The sequence below is a fragment of the Cetorhinus maximus genome, chromosome 17 (genome assembly GCF_964194155.1).
Source record: "Cetorhinus maximus chromosome 17, sCetMax3.hap1.1, whole genome shotgun sequence".
Lineage (NCBI taxonomy): Eukaryota > Metazoa > Chordata > Chondrichthyes > Lamniformes > Cetorhinidae > Cetorhinus > Cetorhinus maximus.
This window is the reverse complement of record NC_135895.1, coordinates 102,318,288-102,341,366: the sequence shown is the minus strand read 5'-3', so window position 1 is coordinate 102,341,366 and position 23,079 is coordinate 102,318,288. Positions and strand designations below refer to the sequence as shown.

Sequence of the window (23,079 nt, the reverse complement as noted above, 5' to 3'; positions counted from 1 at the left end):
GCAGTGGAATTAAACCCACTGCTCTTTTTGGCGTATATTAATGCCCTGGACTTGGGCATACAAGGCAAAATTTAAAAGTTTGCAGATGATCGAAAACTCAAATATAGTAGCGGGGAAAATAGAAACACATTTCAGGAGGACATATTCAGACTGATAAAGGGGACTGGCATGTGGCAGATGAACTTTAACACAGGAATGTTAAGATATTAATTTTTGTAGGAAGAAGGAGGGAATGCAATATAAATTAAATGGTACAATTTTGGGTGCAGGAGACCTGGGGCTGCACATACACAAGTCCTAGAAGTGGCAGGACAAGTTGAGTAGGCTGTTGAATAGGCATATGCAAACCTTGACTTTATAAATATAGGTAGATAGCACATAAGCAAGGAAGTTACATTAAACATATATTAAACAATAAGTAGACTTTAACTGGAACATTGTGATCAATTCTGACTGCCACACTTTAGGAAGGAGAATAATACCAGGGATGAAAAGTTTCAGATACATGAAGAGATTAGAGAAACTGATATTGTTCCGCTCAGAGCAGGAAAAATTAAAGGGGAGATTTAACAGCGGTGATCAAAACCTAAGTGTTTTTCAACAGAGTAAACGAGGAAAAACTGTTCCTTTGGGTTGGGAGGACACAGATTTAAGAGTACTTGGCAAAAGAACCAGAGGTGACATTAGGGGGAAAAAAAACTATGTAGCAGGTTGATCTGATCTGGGGTGTGCAGCCTGAGAGGGTGGTGAAAGTAGATTCAATAATAACACTCAAAATGGAATTGGATAAATATTTGAAAAATAAATATTTGGGATATGGGAGAGAGCAGAGAAGTTCAACTAATTGCATAGGTCTTTTAAAGAGCTGGCACAGGCACAATGGACGGATTGATGTCCATCTGTGCTGTATTCTAGGATTTTCATAGAACACCTTCAATTTTAGATACCCAACGTCAGCATCAAGCACTTCCTGGTCACATATAACGTTTTGAAAATTTTCCTCACACTGTAACCTCTTTGAATGATAGTGTTAAATTAGGGATGGTTTTATGTCATCAATCTATGCCCACTAGGAACTGGATTGATACAGCCCTAATTCAGCTCACATGGGAGACTTTTAGTCCATTACTGTGTGCTAAATGTGAACTCTGCCACTGAAGTGAAAAGCCTGTGAATTACACAGTCACTATCAACATATTTTCTCAATAAATAGATCAAAATCCCTCCTTCTATCTTTTATTTATCTTAATGCTTTATCTAGCATTCAAAATGGTAGAAAATGTTTTCTGCGGAGGGGAAGAAATATGGGATGGAATCTTCTGAACTTAGTCCTAGATGAAACAGCGGGGACCATTTGTGAGTCAGAAACCAGAATGGTGAAGGAGCGGGTCCTGCCGAGGCTCGTTCCCAAAGCCAGGGCATTAGCATCCCACCTCCAGAGTCCCTGATCAATCAGAGATTGTATTTCTAATTAAAGTGACCGGGACATGGTTTAGAATGGCTCAATAGCACTTCCATTTTGGTATTGCAGGAATGGAGAGGGGGTCTGGGAAAGACACACTGGGCAGAATTTTCTGCCTTCCGGGCGGGCGGGCCCGACCCAATCTCCGGCGGGCAGAGAGCCGATCCCTGCCGGAGAAGCGGCCCCCGCCGCCATTTTACATGGGCGGGCCAATTAAGGCCTGTCCAGCGTGACGTCTGGCGGGAAGCGCTATGCGCTTCCTGTGCGGGCTGGGGGGGATTCCCCCACGCATGCGCATGAAAGAGCGCACATCTCCCTGAGGCTAAGTGCTGCCCCAGGGAGATCGCTGACAGTTCTAAAAACATTAAAAATAGAAAAAAAAATCCTTAACATGTCCCCCTCATGTGACAATGTCACATGAGGTGGGACATGTTCATAATTTACACTAAAACTTTATTAAACTTTTAAAATCCCCACATGAAACCTCATCCCGCCAGTGGATGAGGTTTCATGTTTTTTCTATTGCCCGCCAGGGCTCCTGGCTTGCCTGCCAACCTTAAGGTTGGACGAGCAGGTCCTTTAATTGTTTCAATGATCCTGTCAATGGCCTCAATTGGCCATTGACAGGTCGATGGGCCTGTTTCTGCTGATTTAACTGCGGACCCGCCTTCCTGAAAATTTAAATGGGGCGGGATGACATCAGGGGTTCCACCCGACATCATCCCGCGTCGGCGAGCAGGCCCCGCCCCCTGCTCACTGACAGCAAAATTCAGCCCACTGTTTGTGCACACATAGAGCTGGATTTAGTTGAGGGGGGCATGGCCTGACGACAGGCCAGAAAGCCGGGGTGGGTGAGGAACCCATGTCCGCCGTTCAGGGTTGGGGGGCGGGGGGGGGGCCCTAGTCTGATATTATGCCCATTGTGCAGTTAATTAGCTTCCGTCCAGGTTCCTGCCCCTTTTAAAGAGCAGCCGTTCTTCAGTCCCAGCAGTGCCACCGGGAACAGTGGTTAATCTTGGGACTGCACTCAGGAAAAGACGCAGCGACACAAGCTGTCCTGACCGCAAAGTAAGGCAGATTGGGGTTCTCCGAGACCTAGGATGATGGTTAGTGAAAGCGGGGTGGGTGTTCCCTTGTGGGCAAGAGTTCCCGATTAGAAGGAACCCCCATGGCCACAGGGAGGCTGGCAAGGTTCACCAGGCAGTTTCTCCATGTGCTGGAGGACTCACCCAATGCTGATAAAATGCCAGCAGTGGAGGAACGAAGCCCTTCATTGGCCACTTAAGTGGCACAATTTGCCTCTAAGTGGGAGGACTGTCCACCACATTCACTGCGGCTGCCATGGCAGCTGGAAGATGATGAAAACTTGAGACCCCCAACCCACCTTCCCAATTTTTCAGCCCACAGATGCACAAGTAGTGCTCTACTACCTGGGTGAATTACTTTCCAATTTTGAGAACACAGCTGGGAACACATTGACTAACATGAAAAGCATTGAAAATAAAACTTGAAAATAAAAAGGCATCAATTAATGAAATGGAATTTTTAAAAATGTTTTGTACTGGAATTATACTGCACACAGTACAAAATTAAACCAGGGTGACAGCCTCCTGGAGGGGAAGACTTTAGTACACAAGAGTTAAACTGGGAACTGTCTCCCAAGTTACTGTCAAAATTGCATCAACATACATCCAAAATTGCTTTGTATCAATGTAATGTTGGCAATTAAACTGCAGCCTTGGATAGTCACAGGATTTTTTCCATTAAAAACAATACAATACAGATACAAAACAGATATAACAAATAAGGCATGGCCATCATTATTCAAATTCTGGTCTTGGTTAAACATTACAGGGATTTCTATAACATCTGCTGATGTTTTACATATGGATGCAAACCCTCAAGGTAATCTCATCAATATTGTTAACTGAAACCCATAGTTGTAATTCATTAGCAATGTCTTACAATCCCCACAGGGAAGCCATAAACCAAAATATCAAATTTATTGAATGACCCATAAAGAAGAAATTGCCAACAAGATTTCACTTTCTGCAACTTTTACTTTAACATGGATCTGAATCAACATGAATTAACAGGCAAATGATACTTCAAAAAGGTAAATTTCACTTTCACTTCAATACAACAAAGAACTTATGAAACCACAAGCATTTGCATCACTCCCTGCACAGAAACAGCACTACATAGCCACACAGTTCCGCAATATGCTGTTCTTTATTCAAGCAGGGTGGTACAGGAGTTCTGACAACAGCTATCACCTTCGAGTTTCACAAGTACGATTATCATCAGCAAGACACACTTCTACGAACCCTCTCACCCTTGAGTCTTGACAGTTCCAGTGTTCCTTTTCAACTAACCAAACAATAATGCCCTGGTTCACAGTTTGTCCATTTCTGGGTATGCACCCAGCTCTTCAGCATCTCCGCATTATTCACACAGCTATCTATGTTTTAAACTTTTTTTATCCACCTCGAAGAGCTCCTGTCTCCTTTTCTGACAAACAAAAAAACTGACCTCTTCCTGAGAGTGATTTGCTTCTTCTCCTCAAAAGAATTCTGAGTTCCTTTTTCTGTCCCTGCTTGCCAGAAGACATTCTTAAAGTGCCACATCAAAGGTTATTGTGAAAAATAAAAGCTCATGGTATAGGGTGTAACATGGACAGAAGATTGGCTGGCTAACAGGAAGCAGAGAGTAGGCATAAATGGGTTTTTTTAACTTTGGCAAGATGTAACGAGTGGTGTGTCACAGGAATCAGTGCTGGGACCTCAATTGTTTACAATTTATATAAATGACTTGGATGAAGAGATTGAAGGGATGGTTGTCAAATTTGCTAATGACACAAAGATGGGTAGGAAAGCAAATTGTGAAGAAGACATAAGGAGGCTATAAAAAGATATAGACAGGTTAAGTGAGTGGGCAAAGATCTGGCAAATGGAGTATAATGTGGGAAAATGTGAAATTGTCCATTTTGACAGGAAGAATAAAACATAAGCATATTATCTGAGAAATTGCAGAGCTCTTAGGTGCAGAGAGATATGTGTCCCAGTGCATGAATCACAAAAGGCTAGTATGCAAGTACAGCAAGTAATTAGGAAAGTTAATAGAATATAATTTATTATGAGGGGAATTGAATACAAAAGTAGGGAGGTTATGCTTCAGTTGTACAGGGCACTGTGTACAGTATTGGTCACCTTATTTAAGGAAGGATGTAAATACGTTGGAAGCAGTTCAGAGAAGGTTTACCAGACTAATACCTGGAATAGGTGGGTTGTCTTATGAGGAAAGGTTGGACAGGCTGGGCTTGTATTCGCTGGAGTTTAGAAGAGTAAGAGGTGACTTGACTGAAACATAAAAGATCCTGAGGGGTCTTGACAGGGTGGATGTGGAAACGATGTTTCCTCTTATGGAAAAATGTAGAACTAGGGGTCACTGTTTAAAAATAAGGGGTCACCCATTTAAAACAGATAAGGTGAATTTTTTTCACTCAGAGGGTCGAGTGTCTTTGGAACTCTCTTCCTGAAAAGGCGGTGGAAGCAGAGCCTTTGAATATTTTTAAGGCAGAGACAGATAGATTCTTGGGAAGCAAGGGGGTGATACGTTATTGGGGGTAGGTGGGATGCAGATTTCAGGTTACTATCAGATCAGCCATGATCTTATTAAATGGTAGAGCAGGTTCAAGGGGCTGAATGGCCTACTCCTGCTCCTTGTTCAGATGTTTGTATGTTCTCTTTGTGTCTGCATCTGTGCACAGATCATCTTCAACTTCCAGTTCCTCAGTTTATAGCTTTCCTTTGTGTCTGCCAGCTACACAGCTTCTTTATTAACTTCCTTCCTGTTGGTATTGCTTCCAGATCAAAGGTTGCCAGGTCACATGGACAGATGCTTCTTCATATCCAAGAAGATTATAATTGCACTCTTTACAATTGATGAAAACTCTTAAAAGTAATTTCCAAACATTCTTAAAACCAATTGTAGATTGCCTAGACATTTTATAGAAATCATAAATGTTCCTTATTGATCTACTTTCGGTTCAAAGATCCTCAGAAGTGCATAGTGTTAGTTGGTTGTTATGGGCTACTTATCCTGCAATCACAATCAACCAGGGTTTGGTGAGCGGATGGCAGCAACAGTAGGTATGAGGGAGTGGGGACCGAGGGTGTGTGGCTTCAAGGTGCCAATTTTATTACAGGATGTAATGAGTATGAGCATGAGTCTTGCTGAGTGGCTTTGCTTCTGGGACAAGGAACATGATGTCACATGATATTTCAAAGAGTAATACTGGGCTATAATACCAGGGATACATATTTCCTTCTCTGTGATTCAGTTCAATGCTTTCTCGTCCATCTTAAAACATCTTTGCCTCTGCTGATTTAGTGAGGTAATCAAACATCCTCAGACACTAAGGAGGGGGATACTTGAGGTTCTAGAGGTCCTTCTCACAGTTATAACTACCTCCCTCCATGTGACCCACGCTGTTATATCTTATTAATTCTTCCTAGTACCCCACAATGGAATATCTTCACTCTCGAAATTGTGATAGCAGCACTTCCATAACAGCCTCCGAGAGCTGAGATGCTGGCCATTTCTCTGTGGCACAGCAGCCATTTCAATTCCTCTTCCAATAATTCAATCTGTTAACCTGCAGCCCTTTAAATAAGGAAGCTGTGCACGTACTCCACCTCTTCCTTCAGTTCCTCAACTGCATCCTGGCATATCTGACCTGTTGCTGATGGGACTCACACCCTTGTCTTACCAGCAAAGCTGTAATTAGCTGGCTCTCTGGGGTCAGCTTTCTCAGATTTTGGAAGACTGTAGTTCCCACCCTCAGCACTGCTGCACCGGGAATCCAGGAACTTCCAGACTGAATGATTCTATGTGATGGTATAAATAAATTATAGGTGCCAAATAATCTTAAAACAAGAAGCCAGCTGTTCATGCTGAAGAAGATTTCCATTTGCCTGCTGACATTCTTAGCAGAGAGCAGGACATGATGCAGAAATGTCAGCTTAAATTGTATAAATGAAGTTTTTTGTTTATCCAAATATATTTATTGGCTGGATTCTTTCCCTCTCTCACGCAAAATTCATTTTAGTTCATTTAATATTTCACCTCATATGTTACATGACACATTCACTACTAAGATGTACTAAATACAATAAGGGTGGAATTAGACATATTGGGCTGTAACTTCTGAACTCCAGGGCGCATATCTGGGAAATACCCCAAAGATGTGCCGGGGAACACAGCCCCCCCACCCATTCCCCAGACATTCCCACATAAGGATTGCATGGCAAATGCCTGGGGAGTGCCAACTTCCCATGGGCAATTGCCCTACACTGGCAACTTTCTGAAAACGCAATTTTGCATCGCAAACTTCGGATGGTTCCAACTGTATTACATCAATAGTTACCCAGAAAAAGTTAGAAGAATTAAAACCACTTCTAGCTTCTTTGTAACTATTGTACAGACCCACACTGAACACCCAGGGAACTCCCACCGATGACTATTCCACCCCACCCCCACCACTGCACTGCCGCTCCGGCACCCCCTATCCCCCCCACAAACCCCCCCCACAGGACAGCACCTACCAATGGATTCTCCCCCAGCCGCTACGGGACGTCGCCCAATCCCTGACTAATCCCCTCAGACCTAATCTAACTCCACCACCCCCCGCCCCACTTCCCAAAGGCTTGGGCCAACCAGATGCCCAGCTCCAACCACCCCACCCCTCCCCAAAGCCTGATCCGACAACCCCCTCCCAAGGCTCAGCCCGATCCGAACCCCCTGAACAAGGCTTGACCCAAACACCTCTCCCCATCTCGCGTACCCCCCCCCCCCCCCGCCAACCACCCCGCAAACAGCCAACCTCCTGAAAATCCTACCCACCTACCTTCTCCCTGGCTTGTTAAAGGCCTTTAAACTTACCTGATTTATGGCAGCCAGTGCCGTAAAAAAGGGGGCACGGCTTCCTTACCTGCGATTAAGCTGCCCTCAATGCTAGGCCCAGGAACGTGCTGCACTGCCCAGGTCTCGCCTGGCCTGAGTCAAAAGGTCGGGCAAGATAGGATCGACTGGATTTCAAGTTAAGAACTTTTGAGCAGAGTGGCAATCCAACTCAATTGCCACTCCATCAGAAGTTACGGCACATTGCACATGGTAACATCAAACTGATAATCGAAAACACAGAGCAAGTCGGGCAGCATCTAGAGAAAGTATTCTACATGAAACATTAACCTATCTATTCTAGTTTTAGATTATAACACAACCTCTGTGCATTTTCAGAATCTCTATTTTTGTATCTGGTTTCCAAGATCTGGGTGATTTTTTTTTCAGCCTAGTTTGGTACCAATACATTCATCATATGAGCAAATGGAGGTTCGTGGCTTTGAATGTTAAAAGACGTGTACTTTACAATACTACCATTAAAAGCTAAGCCTACACCTTTTTATATAATGATGTATCACTCACCTAAAAAGTGTTTGCACATTTACTATAGTTTTGGCATCCGCCATGTAATCTTCTTCAGCACTCATGGTACTTTCTTTGTCTACCACAACCATATTGGCAGCAAATGTCACTCCACACCTTAGTAGATCATCTAGGCTTTTGGATAAGAAACAGGGGAAAGTTAGAGCAATATATCAAGAGTCCCTCGATTGATCATGAATTAATATGCAACAATACTGGATCTACATAGAGTTCTTACATTAAGGTTAATAATCAATGCAAAGTTATTAGCATTGTATTTACACAATGCTTATTGTCATATAAAACAATGACGTACTGATAGGATGTCACAGTGATTATGGCATTGACCTGGGATTTGCAGGAGTAATAGCAGTGAGGCTATTAGTACTTGCTATTATTACTGTGAAAAAGGCACAGCAACTTCTGGCATCTGCACATGCAAAATAAAATGCAGAAATTTGGAAGATGGGCCCGCTGTTACCTTGTCCTCCACAAGGTGTGCTGTTGCAGTATCACAAGTGTAATCATTTAGATTCATTGATTTGTCATAAATTCCAACTACTTATACACTGTTGCAACTTAAAGAGCAACAATGAAGTTGGGCCTTGTTCAAACAGGAGTGACTGCTTCTAACAGTGTACTAAGTAATAATTATTACTGAACAACCTTCTGGACCTGAAAAACTAATTTTACAATTATGGAGTCTTATTTTCCTCAGAAGACCTTATAAATATTGCAACTTTGAAATATAATGTGTTTTTTTCTGATATTTACTTTTCTCCCTCTAACCTAAGTGTATGTCCCAATCTTTATTTTGTTTTCTGTACAATGAATTAAATGTGATTTGTACATCCTGCCTTGTATGAGAATACTTCAATTTGATTGGTTGATCTGCCTGCTGCAAGCCCCATTGCTGGATGTTACAAACCTCCTGTCAAATTCAAACTGAGGCTGGAAGAGAAGAAATTTGTGCTCTGGAGAGTGCTAAATATTTTAGGGCAGCTTTCTTCAAGATCCCTGTCCCTTTGCCATTAGCTGGAAAATCCAGGCCATTATGTTACACCTTCATCATAAAAAAGTGGTAATTTTTTCCGTTCTTTTTCCTCAGAATTAACATTGATAACTGAGAGCCCTATTTTCTGTCACTGTTTTCAACTAAAATCATGTTAAAACACCGGATTGTCCACACGCATACCATACAACAACTAATTAACAATCATCGAAAATGCTGGAAAGATTCAGCACGTTAGTCAATAACAGTGGAGGGAACAGACTGGTTAACTTTTCAGGTGTGGACCTTTTATATGGCAAGGAAATTCAACAAACCTTGAGGACTGTGCAGACATAGAACTAAGTGGACCTGGGTAAATCTGGATGTTTTTGGTTCTTTGATCGGGTTTTAATACTGCTCCATATCAAAGGCAAATGGGAAGAACTTCAAGAAGCAGACACAGTGGGGTAGATTTGAACTATTGGCTGACTGACCAGCAGAGTGCATCATTTTGTTGATGTACCATGGGCAGGTCACTCACAGGTGCCAAATTGCAACTTGCCTATTCCGGATTAGCACAAGATCAGGCAGCTTCGAGGCCAGAAAGAGTTATCGATTGCGGAGGAGACGGGACCCTGGGAAAGCAGTGGCCCACACAAACAGTCCTGCTCCTCCTGACCCCACACAAATACATTTAAAACTTACCTCTGTGGCCTGCTTCCTTTGTACCAATTGATAACAATGGGCAAAGAGTACATTAGTGCATCTCAGAACAGTTGGCTCCCCAAATGGCAAATGGGAATGCGTGCATCATAGGACCCAAATTTGTACATCAAAATAGCCTATCATCTGAAACAGATGGCGCTTTTGGCGTGGCATTGGCCAGCTGAGGGTAGGGATGGAGTGGTAAGTCTTTCCCTGTGGTTTTCATGGTGCTAATTCCCAAGTTCCACTCAATGAAGCCAGTGAAAATCTCACCCAGTAGCTTATCGTTAGAGAGGCAGTGTCACCATCAGTGCACCTTTTGTAATATCATTACCTTTCTTTGAATCAATATTTAGTTATACAACAAAGCCTAAGGATGTAATATTCATTATTCATACAAAAAAAGTAATAAAAGGGAAAAAATTGAAAATCAACAATGGTCAGAGGTCTTTGTACATTTTTGAAAGTGATGCTAAGGATAAACAAAAGGAAAGCAGTGTGCAAGCAGAATGGTAAGTGTACAAAACTAACATAACATTCCTACACCAGGTAATGTAAAATTAACTTCCCATGCGCCTATCTTAAGAACCAATCTAGAAAAGCATGAGAAGATTAATGACAGAAATAGTCACTAATTTTCTAAAAAATATATATATTTTTCAAAAGCTGAGAAATAACTAAGAAATTGGTCTTTTCCAAGTCCTGTCCTAAATAAACTTTTTTCTAAAAGCTCAATTTACTTGGGCAGCATTGGGTTCTTTTGGACCATTGATCAGTTTACTTGTCCACTGTCAGCTCTTCCCATTTTGATAACTTCTGGCATCTGAGATTGAACCAAAATCAGTCCAGAAATTTTAAGCTCTCGATAGCCTGGAAAACTAGTCTTTGGCCTGCCATTTGCTGTCAGTCTCTAAAATAGAGGCTGAATCATGAGATTTTTTAAAATGTAGATTTGACGTTTTATTATATTTCATTGTGGTCGACTTGCAGTAAAACTAGAGCCAGTGGACCAGGACTTCCACTATGGAGATGCTTAACTGATACTGCTCCACTTTACAATTTTTAGGTCATTTATACTTTAGACGGTGTGCTTCCTCCAGCTTCTACAAGGCGTGCTGTGCTGAAATGAGGCCAGAAACCTATTGTGGAGTGACATGCTGCAGCAAAGAGACTTTGTGGTGCAAAATATTCAACAATGCTTTTTCCAGCTGCTCTTTCTAATGCCTGGGAAAGGTATAAGTTGGAAAGCAATTGCATTGGCCCTCTTAAATTTAACATGTTAGGTCCTCCAATTGTTGAATTTGAATGCTGGGTACCAGGACCATATTTGGACAGGTACAGGTCTTGTCACTAGGTCTGCGTTCCAAAGTAATGAAGGGAGGCAGAGATGTGGTGGAGCCTACTTTTGATCCCAACACCACAGATTCAGCAGAAAACCTTGTGGAGGGCGGTGAGATGGTGGGGGATGCAGATAGAGTAGATGGGACCAGAAAACTTAAACACAGTTTGATCATTAAATAAAAACACAAAGGCAAATGTTGGAAATCAAAAATATAAAAACAGAAAAAGTAAAGCTGCAAATAATTCAGTTTTTTTCATCCGTTTATATCAAGCTAAATGTTTGAATTCAGCTCACAGGTCACCTTAAAACTTGATAGTTATTTGGTAATTTTTTCTTAGCAAGGTAAGGGTTGTTAGTGCTCAGGACATTTGTCCCACCCAGTGTCAGTACTAAGTAATATGAAGTTAATATAGCACGGGCCAGGTTTTCCTTACTATTTCCGACTTTGACCTGACACCGTCTATTGCTAGCTGCAATGACTTGTTTCAGATTCCTGATTCATGCTAAATTATGGGCAGATTTGGTACTAATGACCCACATTTATATAATGTAGCGCTGAGTTGACAAAGAGTTTCATCTTTTTGCCCTGGCCTGCTCTTAAACTCGCAGCTCAAAGTTGAATGGCTAAATTTGTCACCCAATCCTGAAAAGTATAATCTTTCAAATACCCATTCTCCCGGGTCACTGCTCTGAAGTCCTGGATACTTGCCAAACGTGAGATGCGACGGGCTATCGTCAAGCCCAGCGTCCCTGGGGCGTAGACCGATTATGAGCTACCTGGTTTTTGGCACAGTAGTCGGGAATACATACGCAAGACACAATGCACAAACACAGAACAAAAACACATAGACTCACGTGCAGTTCATGCCACAAGGTACTTATCTATTTTTCCCACACAAGACGTTTGGGGGGGAAAAAAAATACACGGAACAATACTCATGCCAAGAAATAATAACAGCTGTGCACAGATCACATAAAGCTTTTATCATTTTGTCAGCCATGCCTCAAAATCTTACATACTTGTCAATAGAGCCAACCATGTAGTAAACCATTGGAAACCAGCAGATCGCTTCCAGAAAATGTACATCTGGCCTGGAGGGAAAGCCATATTTTAGAGAATGTGCTTTACATACATCGTAACTGTGGAACAAGCATTTCTGCAAGCAGGCGAGTGAAGAGAAGTTTGAACACACAAAGACTGCCTGAGGCATATAAATGATATTTGCACAGATTAATTATAATGAAAACAGTTTTGTTTTTTTTTTAAAATCGGCTTCTGAGGAACTTATTTTCAGGAAGGAATATTGAGGTTCTTCTTGCCCCCCCCGCCAATGCTTTATCGGCCTCTTCACATACATGAGGCCACCAGAAAGCGAAGAACGCAGTATGATGGTCACAGTGGGTCCGACACGGTCAATACAACGTTGCAAATGGATACCATGTGAAAATAATAGCGATTTTTTAAAAAAAATTACGAGACACATATTTTTGCTGTGGTTACAACATAAACATCACCATGGGGTGGAATTTCCTCACACGTTTTGTCACAACTATTTTGCGCGAACGCTAATGTGTCATTCTGATAAAATTCACGTGCAAGTGATTCATGCTGGTTTTGTGTTGAAGTATCGGTATTCACAAATTTTCCCTGACTCTTCACCTAGCTACATCCTGTGAAACTCTGAGCTGAATTTTGCCAAAAGGCAAGAAATCCTGTCGCCAGGACCGAAAGTGGGACCCGACCCTGTACCGGGTGCCATTTTACCGGCAGCGGCCAGGTAACAGGTTGGCGCTGGGTCTGCCAATCAAGTGAGGATGGCAGTCCGCCTCCCAGAGCTGCTGACCCTCAGTGGCTACTTCTGAGGCTGCAGGATAAGTAAGAGGGTGCCTCCATGATGAGGTGCCCTCAAAGGCGAGGTAAGCTTCTCTCAGCAACCTGAGACCAGGCAGTCAGGCGCTGGCGACGAGGGGTGCGATGTGGGTCATACACCAGTGGCTTGATTACTGGGGGGATGGGGGGGGGGTGGCGGTGATTGCTGCTCAGGGCACCTCCATGGATCATGGAACAGACATTAAGGAGCGCACCCCTGGGAGTCTCCCTATGCGGTAGTCAGCCCTCCATCATGGGCCAAATGCTGGAAAGGGTGGGAGGTGGACCTTAATTGGGTACTTAGGTGGCTCAATTTGCCGCCCAGTGGGCAGTCACAGTGCTGCTGCCAATACATCATGGTGGTGGGAAGATGTCAGGCTCCCCTCCAAGCACCTTCCTCCCAGCGATCTTCAAAGAGAGCTGAAACTCAGTTCTCTTTTTCAAGCTGTTACGTAGCTTTGCCCCTACACAATAAACAAGCACATGTGAGTATCCTGGGTTTACTCAAGTAATGCATGGCTGTAGGTCCTACAATTTAGGCGCAGCACGGCTCAAAGTTACTCAATGTCAGTGTATTTCTGGAATTTGAGCTTTATGCTATCCTTAGTGCTGTCAGTTTCAGTGCTCCCAATATTCTTTGGACCAATGCTCCCCCACCCATTCGGCCCAACCAGTTCATATCTATGTTTAACCTCCATGTCAACAAGTACTTCCAATCACAACTAATCAAACTGTTCCCTTATCTCTTCACTCCCTTTCCCTCCATCCATTTTTCTGATCTAATCTTTAATGTTGATGTGTTTCCGCCTCAATCACCAATCCTGGAAGCTCACTTTCAGAAGGAATAAGCAGCTGGGATGGGCTATAACTAATGGGCTATAACTGCTGTTTTGCATAATAATGGAAGAATAAGAACAGCAGGAGTGGCAACAAGCTCGAAGGGTGAGGCACTAGATATGATACTGGCGGAATCAAATCATGAGTGCAGCAACACTACGGCCGGGGTTTCCTCCAAGCGGCTCCCACTCCACCAGCATCGCTGTGCCAGAAGTGCAGCCGAAACCCCTATTTATGCACTTCCGGCAAAGTAGCACCAAATGAAGAGTGAGCATCTCAGGGGGATTTTCCAGAGGTTATTGCATTTCAGAAGTTAAACAATTTAACTTAGGCATTTTCAAATCTTAGCAATATGAGTTCCTATCTCTCGGGCCAGCTCACTCTTTCTTAGCCCTTTGTCGACCGAGGAGATTGAATACTGGGTGAGTCATCCAGAGGTGTTGAGGATTGCTCCAATTTTTTCATGTGGTGAAAGTGACAGGTTTGTCTTCCCCTTCCCTTCATGTACAAGGACAGCATTTAGTTTATCTGCTTTCCCTTCCAGGCCGTCTTTCAGTGAGGGCTGAAGCTCGATGTTTTGTTCCAAATATGTACAAGGGCGTATGTATGCTAGAAGTGTTTGATAACTATTAAAGAATGGGGGCAGCTGTAGATAGTGGCACATTGTTTCTAGTGGTTGAAGGGCCAAGAATGAAGGTGTCATTGATACAAGATTAATTGTAGGAAATTTAGATGAGATCAGGAGAAACTTGTATTTTTTTTTTTTAAAAAGAGTGTTGTGAGGCTGTAGAATTAACTTTCAGGATTGATGGTTAAGGCAGAAAACGTGTCAACATTGAATATTAGATCCCCATTGGGAGGAAGATTTTCTAACATACGTCTTGTCCCCCCATAATGTGGAGACGTCTGGGATGGTTCCTGGACACCTCTGTAGATGGCATAAAGACAAACACCAACATGGGGCCACAGCTGGAAAGACATCAGCAGGCACAATCTAAGCATAACTACCAGTGTTATGGGCCACTAATTTTCAGGGCCTGGAAGTAATTTTTTTTTTCCAACTTTATATCTTACGGCCTGAAAAAGAAAAACTATTTAAGGTCACATCTTATTGAGGGCTATATAACTCATCAGCAACACTTACCAATAAGGTTTTCTATGACTGACCACCTCAAGCCTCACAGCTATGAGTTTTCTCAATGAAATAGTGGATATTTGCATCCATTGTATCCAGAAAAAATGATGGGTGGATGCAAAATATTCCATAGCACTACTTATTGAAAGAAGAGCCAGTAGCCCAGCCAATATTTATCCCCCAACTGACAGCCTTGAGCTGAATAATGTTCGACACTGTTGTTTGTGGGTCTTTGCTGTGTGTAAACTGGCTGTTGTGTTTCCTTTGTTACCACAGTGACTTCAGTTCAAAAGTAAAACTTGGCCATCAAGCATTAGCCTGCTGTTCGGAATACAGAAACTCCTTTGCCAATCGAGCACTCTGGTATTTTAATTTAGGAAGAACTGAGAAAAAAGGGAAAGTCACGTTTCTGACTTTTGTTTATCATTTTTTTTCCCCCACAGAAAAGGATTTTCAAAAAGGAATTAATGTTAACACCTTATTTTAAAAAGCAACGTGTATACTTTGGAGTTCATAAAAATAGCATGAAGATTATTCACTACCTTAATTGGGTAATCAGAAACCACGTCCACCTATGGAGCTGAATTTTATTAGCCCTTTGGGGATGGGCTGTGAGGTGAGAAAGCCGGTCAAATGGCATGAGAAGGTGTTGGGCCATCATCATGCCACTTTGCCAGCGATGAGGAAGGTGGCAGACAGCTTACCCACCTGGAGTCCAATTAGCCCACTTAATTTCACCAGCGCTCCAAACGGAGACTGCCTGACGGTCTCCCAGTGGGCTCCGGGGGTGGGGGTGCTCCCTTTTTTGGGTGCTCTTTGGAACACCGAGCAACCCACTGGGGACAACGTCTGCCCCGATGCAATGGTGCCGCATGGCCCTCAGTGATAACCCTGCCCTCCTTCACCAGGGCCTGCCAAACTGGCCCCGGCACCCCCCTCCATGTCCCACTGACCTGAATTTGAGGCTGCATGGTACCCTGATGCTGCAGGTGATGCCCCAGCTGCTACTGGTGATGCTGCAGAGGCTGCTGGCCCTCCGATCAACAGCAGTTCTTGGAGGTTGGTTGCTGTCCTTAAAAGGATGCCCGAACAGGGTCGGCCCCCACTTTCAGCCCCAGAAGCCAGACCCCCTGCGCTAACATCAAATCTAGGCCATTGTGTTATAAAATTTTCTAACCTCTATTCATCTGTTAAGAGGGAGAGTAGGAAAGAGACAGACTTTTTTTTTGAAATAGAGACTTTTTAAGGAAGATGGCTACCAGGGCAGTCAGTTTTTTTTATTAAAGGGATAGCTGCGAGGGCCTTTGCTAAGGATAGTTAGAAATCCCAAGCCCTGAAGTTCTCTTGGGTCTCTCCCAATAAGTCATTACTTCAGTGAGCCTGGCAGAAGCCCTGAACGGTGACACGGGGGAGAATTTTCTGTATGTCGGGAGTGGGCGCAGAGCCGATCGCCACCCACTATTGGCTGTGCGCCACCATTTAATAGGCCCGCCCAGCATGACGTGCGCCCGGTAGCACTCAGCGCTACCTGTGCGGGTGGGCGGGAGGAGGGAGAGTCGGGGCCTGCGCTCTTTCGCACATGTACGCGAAAGAGCGCAGAAATCGCCGAGGCAAGGGGCCGCCTCAGGGAGATTAACTGCATAATAAAAAAGTTCAGAAATAATTAAGTTAAAAAATTATTCAGACACGTCCCCTCATGTGACAGTGTCACATGAGCTGGGATATGTTTATGAATTTAGCAGAAATTATTTATTTAATAAACCCTTCAGGAAAACTCATCCCGCCCGTGGGTGAGGTTTCCTAAAAAACGTGAAGGCCGCTTGGGCTCTTCGCCTGCCCACCAGCCTTAAGGATGGACGGGCAGCGTTGATAACTACGTTAATCGGGTTTTTAATGTCCTTAATAGGCCGTTGACAGTTCGGCAGGTCCGCAGCTGCCTCCGGTGTGCGCCCGACGAACGCAATATCGAAATGACGCGCGCTGACATCGGGACGCACGCCTGACGTCTCCGAGCGTCACTTTACGTGTCGGCGTGCCGGGCCCGCCCCCTGCAGGTCGACGTCAGAATTGTGGCCGTAAACAGCTGTCATTTCCCCAGAGAATCTCTGCAGAATTTCAGGGCCCTCTTGTTTAGTTAAATAAGAGGAGAGTGGTGTTTTCCTGTTAAATTTTATATTAAATGAATACAAGTTATAGCGATCGAAGTAAAGAACTCTGGTTCTAAATGTTGCTCAGTGTGTTGTTCAGCTTTAAGAAATATACATGTATCCAGTTCTGTTCACAAGGGGCAGCTATTGTTATGTTCCAGGCTTATGCTCTGAGTCGACACGGGGCAATGAAAGTCACCGCAAACAGAAATCAGATGCTCAGACCACTTAAGGAAGTGTTAACACACTGAACGTGAGAAAGGAACCATGGCAGACCCAAATTCATAACAGTAAATGACTAGATTCCTCCGTGGTTTAAGTTTGTTTTGAAAAGATTTAAGACAAAGGCATTTGCTGAATTTTACTTTCAATTAGTTGATGAAAACTAACAATTTTCACAGATGTTCTATGATGAAAATGCAATTCTTTCTTCTCTTTTCAAGGTACTTTGCTGGTATTTTGAAAGCTTCAGAGGGCATTTAATAGCAAATTTGACTTGCACCAGAACAAAATACTTTGGTAATCTTGTTGTTCATTGTTACTGAGGATCTCCAGTAGGTCTAGGATATATGTGTTTGTGTGCAGATTGCGGTGTAATTCTAACTTCTGTCAGTAGATGGCAGTTGCCACCTGTTACAGAGGAAACAAAGGATAATAAAGAGATCTATCATCTTTCCCTAAGTAAACATAATTGCATATTTTTTCAAAAGCTATTCCATTGTCGCTAATAGGATCCTTCAACAGATTTTAAAAAATAAAATCTACCAACAAATTTTCCAATAGCTCTTTTTTTTTACTTTCTGATAATACAAGGCAATTGAGACAGATTTATGGGGAGTGGTTTAAGACAGCATGACATTGGGGACCCGAATTTTCCTATACTAATATTGGTGAGGCTGTCATTGCTCATCATTGTTATTGCAATAATTACTGTGAAAATCAGAGGTTGCTGGCAGTGTTATTCTGCTCCTCCACAGGGTACATTGTTGCAGTGTTAACAGATAAAATCTGCACAGAAATCAGTCATCGCACAAACTAAAGCTAACAACCTACTATTCGCACTTTAAAAGGGAGTTAAAAAAAGTCAAGGCATGTTTAAGCAAGAGTAATTGAGTTTTTAAAGGCTTAGGTGTTATTTACTGCTGAAGAACCTTTCTGGCCCTGAAAAATTATTTTATCAAGCATGCAGTCTCAGAAGAAATTAACGTTGCAGATTTTAAATATATAGTTTTTTTTTTCTGTTATGCTCTGCTATTTGTTGCTCTCGATCTCACATCTTTGTTCTGCTTCCCGTACAAATATAATTTATATTCCCTGTTTGTTTTTATTTCCTGCATTGCAGCCTGCAGGTCTCCGAGGATTCCTCAGTCTGGTTAGTTGCAAACCTCCCTGCTGCCTGGTCTGTTCTGTTCACAGACAGCACAGGCCCCTGCAAACACCACGTGACCGAGAGTCTTCACTGACTCAAAGTCTGAGGGCAACTCTTATGTGATGTGAATGGTGAACGCTGCTCCTTTATTACTCACAGCAAAATCCAAGCCTTCCAGATCTTGTTCACGTTCCTTTTGAGTCAGCTTTAATGAAACTTCTTGGAGAAGTGTATGGGGTAAAAAAAAAAAGGCTGGGTAGATAACCAGAATAGTAAGACAGGTATAGTTGTGTCTACTAATTATAGTGCCCATGTTGAGCTGACTTTCCCGCTATAAGTTGTGGACAGTAAAACTGAAGTACAGAATAAAAACAGGGCCCGTGGTGCTCATGGCCAAGCCCAAAATTGCATTAACAGCACAAATTTTCAGCTCTACTCTATTCCTATAAAAATCATCAACATCTTAAAGGGGGGAGTCAGGACAAGAAAACTTGAGCCGCTACAAGAGTAAAAGCATGTTGTCCTATCACCCAGTCACAATTTCACCACACTCTCTGTGACAATACCCAACTACACTTGCAGTGCTGAGGTACTAAGTTCCTACATACCAGGTGAATAGTTAGCAGTATAAGCAGCAAGACATTTAATAAACGTTTCAATTTGCCTGAAATTTGCAGAGCTTTTAAAATGGTAAGTAAAGAGGATTAATTAATTAAGGTCATCGCACTTTAGCAAGGTGTAAGAAGTTTATTGATTTGCTTAAAATAGTCAGCATGCTTGGGGTAAGTGTCTCCTTTATAATTGACTTATTTGGTGACAGAGAATGCTAATAGGAAATTGCCAAAAGATGCCATCTGCCAAAAGCATGGGTGGTGTAAGCGTGGGGATTGTGCATAGTGGTGCAGGGCTTTCATACTCCAATGCAGGCCACAACAGAGAAGACAGGAGGCAACTTTGAAACCATAATCACTGATGCTGCAATATCTGTCTTAACCACACTGTCCCATAAGACACCGGTGATTCTCCACAGAGAAAAAAATAAAATTAGAGGCTGGCCTCTCTCTCTTGAACTTTTGAAGAACTGATTGCACAAGACATCAGTATCCAAGGTCACCTGCGTGCTCTATTGGCTAGGGAATGGTACATAATGTGGGCTTGTGTGTGAAAGGAACAGGAAAGAAAAATGCAAAACTAATCCTTCCCTGAATAAGTACAAAACGGTAACCCTCACTGGGGATCATTGTCATGTCATAGACAAGCTTAATTCAAAATATCAAAAGTAACCTGCATCATAATTGGATGGAATAAAACTTGAATCAATAGGAATTTCAACATGTGTACTTTGCTTAAACATTTACTTTGGTTTTAAAAACAGTTGTGTAAACACTGTTTGTCAGTCAGAACAGATCTACCAAGTTACATTACCCAAAATGCAAGTTGTTTTTATATATAAACAGTAGGTGGGCAAGCACACAAGGTCAACATATTGTTTTCTTCATCTGCTACATTAACTTTCAACTTCTTGCAAAGACACAAAGGCCAGTCTGAATTTGGATTGGAAATGGGATGGAGGCAGCTCTGAAATTGCTTAGCTTCCGGTCCTGATCAAGCTCATTGCCATGATCCCACAGGCCATTACAAAGGCAGCCAAAGTAACCTCCAAAAACAGCGCAAACCTCTTCACATTGGGGTTCCATTACATTGGACCTTCATTGTAATTTTGAGGTACAGATGGGAGGTTGCTCACCGAATACCCAGGAAATATCTTTTTATTTGGTGGGGCCATAAGGAGCAGGGGTACTCCTCCTGGCCTCTCAAAAACAAGTCCAAATCTTCCCCAAGTCTCGGACTGTCAGCCAGTTCATCACAGGGAGCCAGACTATCTCCCAGCCCGTCCAGGGTAACAGAAGCCTGTTTGGCGCCCATAGCACATCAGCCGAATGCAAGCATTGCCTGGACATCTGAAAGGCTTATAGCTCCCGCCATCAGGTGGTGGGTGGTAGGAAAAAATCAGCCCTATTATCACTAGAAACTGCACTTAGTCTCCTTAATATGCATAATGTTCTCCTGTAGCATATGTCATACAACATGTTACATGGAGAGTGCTTTTACCCTTCAGACTCCAAAATTATCTCAATCTGAAATGGTTAATGTAATACTCTTGGTCTCGTCCGAGGCCAGGATTTTCCAGTTGTCGGGTGGCCTCAGCAGGAGGGAGCAGCCGATCGCAGAGCCGACTACCACCCGCGATCAGCTCCGCACCGCAATTTCACACAGGGGGGCCAGTTAGGTCCTGCCCTGCGCGAATCACGCGCGGTTGCGTGAGCGCTACCTGTGTGGGTGGGGGGGGAGGGAGAGTCAGGCCCAGTGGTCTTGTGCACATGCGTGTGAAAGAGCGCTTCAATCTCCCTCAGGCAGCTCCATGCCTCAGGGAGATTGAAGCGCTTTAAAAATATATATATATATATATATATATTTGTAAGGACATTAAAAATTTAATGAAACACGTCGCCTCATGATGAGATGGGACACGTTCTTATTTTCAGAATAAAGTTTTTATTTCACCAGTGTTAGCTTTAGGGAACTTCGTCCCACTCGTGGGTGAGGTTTCCTAAAAAGCGTAAAGGCCGCTTGGCCTTTTCACCTGCCCGCCAGCCTTAAGTTGGACGGGCAGCGTAAAATTAAACTTAATTACCTGGTTAATGACTTTAATAGGCCTTTCAATTATCAGCAGGCACGCAGCCGACTCCAGCACGTGCCCGCCGAAGGAAATATCGCGAGAGTTCGCAATGATGTCGGGTCGCCCGAACGACATCATCGCGTGCCACGTTACATTCTGGTGTGTCAGGTGTGCGCCCGCGTAACACATATAGTCTGCTGAGGTGAGGAGAACTAATTTTTATTGAACATCTCTTACTGTGGCTTCATCTTGCCATGAGGTTCAACAAGAAAGTATAGGATCATGAGACATTGCATCACTTCCTGTGCTGAGTACGGTGTCTCATTAGCATATCAGTTAGAATTAACCCTTTATACTACATCTACACCATCCCACCCTCCAAGTCTCTGAGATCTATTTCTATTTCTTTTATAGGGGGTAACCATTGTGACAGTTTTACTAGTTTATTTGAAATGGGTCCTCAGCTCCTTTGGAGGAAATTGGGAATTTGAGTCCTGTGTGTGATCTCTCAGTCTCTGGTGGGCCGAAGGGGAATTTTTGATGACTCAGGGTCACCAGTCTGGCAATCATCTGGATCTCTCAATGAACGCAGCATCTCTGGTCTCTTGGGGTGGGTAGATGACTGCTTCGACTGTGTAGAAGGTTGCTTCTGTGTGGCAATAATGCACATCTGTTCCATTTCACTGTACCATTATCTGTTTGAGTTAGGGGCATGGATGTGCTGTTCAACCTGTTCAGCATTGTTTGATTGGAGTCAAGCTGCCTAGTTTAAATGGATTGGCAGTTAACTGTCAGTCACCATCAACTGGTGCATTCTCCAAGGCAATGCCTCTACCAGAGTCCACTTGCCAACCAGTCAGCACTCTCTTCTCATATAGCATAAATTTGTGGTTTCCCTTACATTGGTATTCTTGTGAATTGTCCTGATGAGTGCAGAATGAAAAGCATCAACGAAGAATCTCTTTTCCCAGCAATATCTCTGATCTCATTTAGTCGCTGAGTTGTTGCTGGTAGGATTGTGGTTGTTATCAATGTGAAGGTTTTTACCTCTTCACCAAGGGCCACATCACCTTTTTCAGGTCTCGCCACTGGGATATGGGGCAAAGCGTCTGCTATAGTTTGTTTTTCCAGAGCGTACTCTGTCATTACATCAAACCTCATCATCCTCAGTCTGAATTATTGTACTCTGAGGCATTTGGCTTCGAATGTAAGAGTGTCACTGAAGGTTTGCGATCTTGTCTCTACCTTGAAGTGGAGGCCAAGAACAATTTCAAACTTTTCACAAGCCCATGTAGCTAATGTTTCTTTCTCTATCAGTGCATGGGATGCACAGTAAACTGGTTTGCATTTTCCTCCTGTCTCTATCTGAAAGAGTACAGCTCCCAATCCAATAGAAGATGCATCTACAGCAATGGTGGTGGATACTCAGGGTCATTGTGGTCTAAAATATTAGTGATATCAGCATCTCGTTGATTTTCTCAAAAGACCTCTGTTGTGCTTCCTCCCAGCACCATGTATCATTTTTGCTTAAAAGCTGACATAGTGGCTCATGACGACCGCTAGGTTGGACAGGAACTTTCCTACTTGATTCATACCCATGAATTTTTGGAGCTCAGTTATGTTGCGAGCAGCTGGAACCTCCTTGATTGCTCTTGTCTTCCGTGGATCAATTCTGACACCAGATGCATCCACAATATGCCCAATTAACTTGACAGTCAGCTGCGAGAATTTGCATTTGTTGTTGAGTGTATGTCCTGCTTCCTGTAGCATAGCTCGCACGCACTCGTGTCATGTTCTGAGTGGATCCATGGATCAGGACGTCATCCGTATGAAGTATGGCTCCATCCAATCCTTCTACATTGTCCTCTGGAAGATTTCTGGCTCTGATGTGATGCCGAAGTGCTATCGGTTGAAACAAAACCTCCCAATGTGTAAGGTTGAGAGAAATTTAGAATCTTCATCGAGGGGTAGTTGCAAAAAAAAACCCGACCATTTGCATCTAACTTCATGAAGATTGAATTCTTTCCCAATTTTGCTAAACTTTTGTCCACAACA

At 43.2% G+C, this 23,079-nt stretch overlaps 1 protein-coding gene across 2 annotated transcripts in view; it reads right to left on the bottom strand.

Moving 5' to 3' along the window:
* LOC144692649 (potassium channel subfamily T member 2) overlaps positions 1-23,079 on the bottom strand; it is a 794,243-nt gene that overhangs the window by 292,901 nt on the left and 478,263 nt on the right. The window contains exons 22-23 of one of the 2 annotated variants that reach the window (XM_078561726.1): positions 12,007-12,078; positions 7,949-8,083 (exon numbers count right to left, since the gene is read on the bottom strand). In XM_078561726.1, coding sequence (XP_078417852.1) covers positions 7,949-8,083; positions 12,007-12,078 — 207 coding nt within the window. The remainder of the gene's footprint in view (positions 1-7,948; positions 8,084-12,006; positions 12,079-23,079) is intronic. The other variant, XM_078561725.1, reaches the window with a different exon arrangement.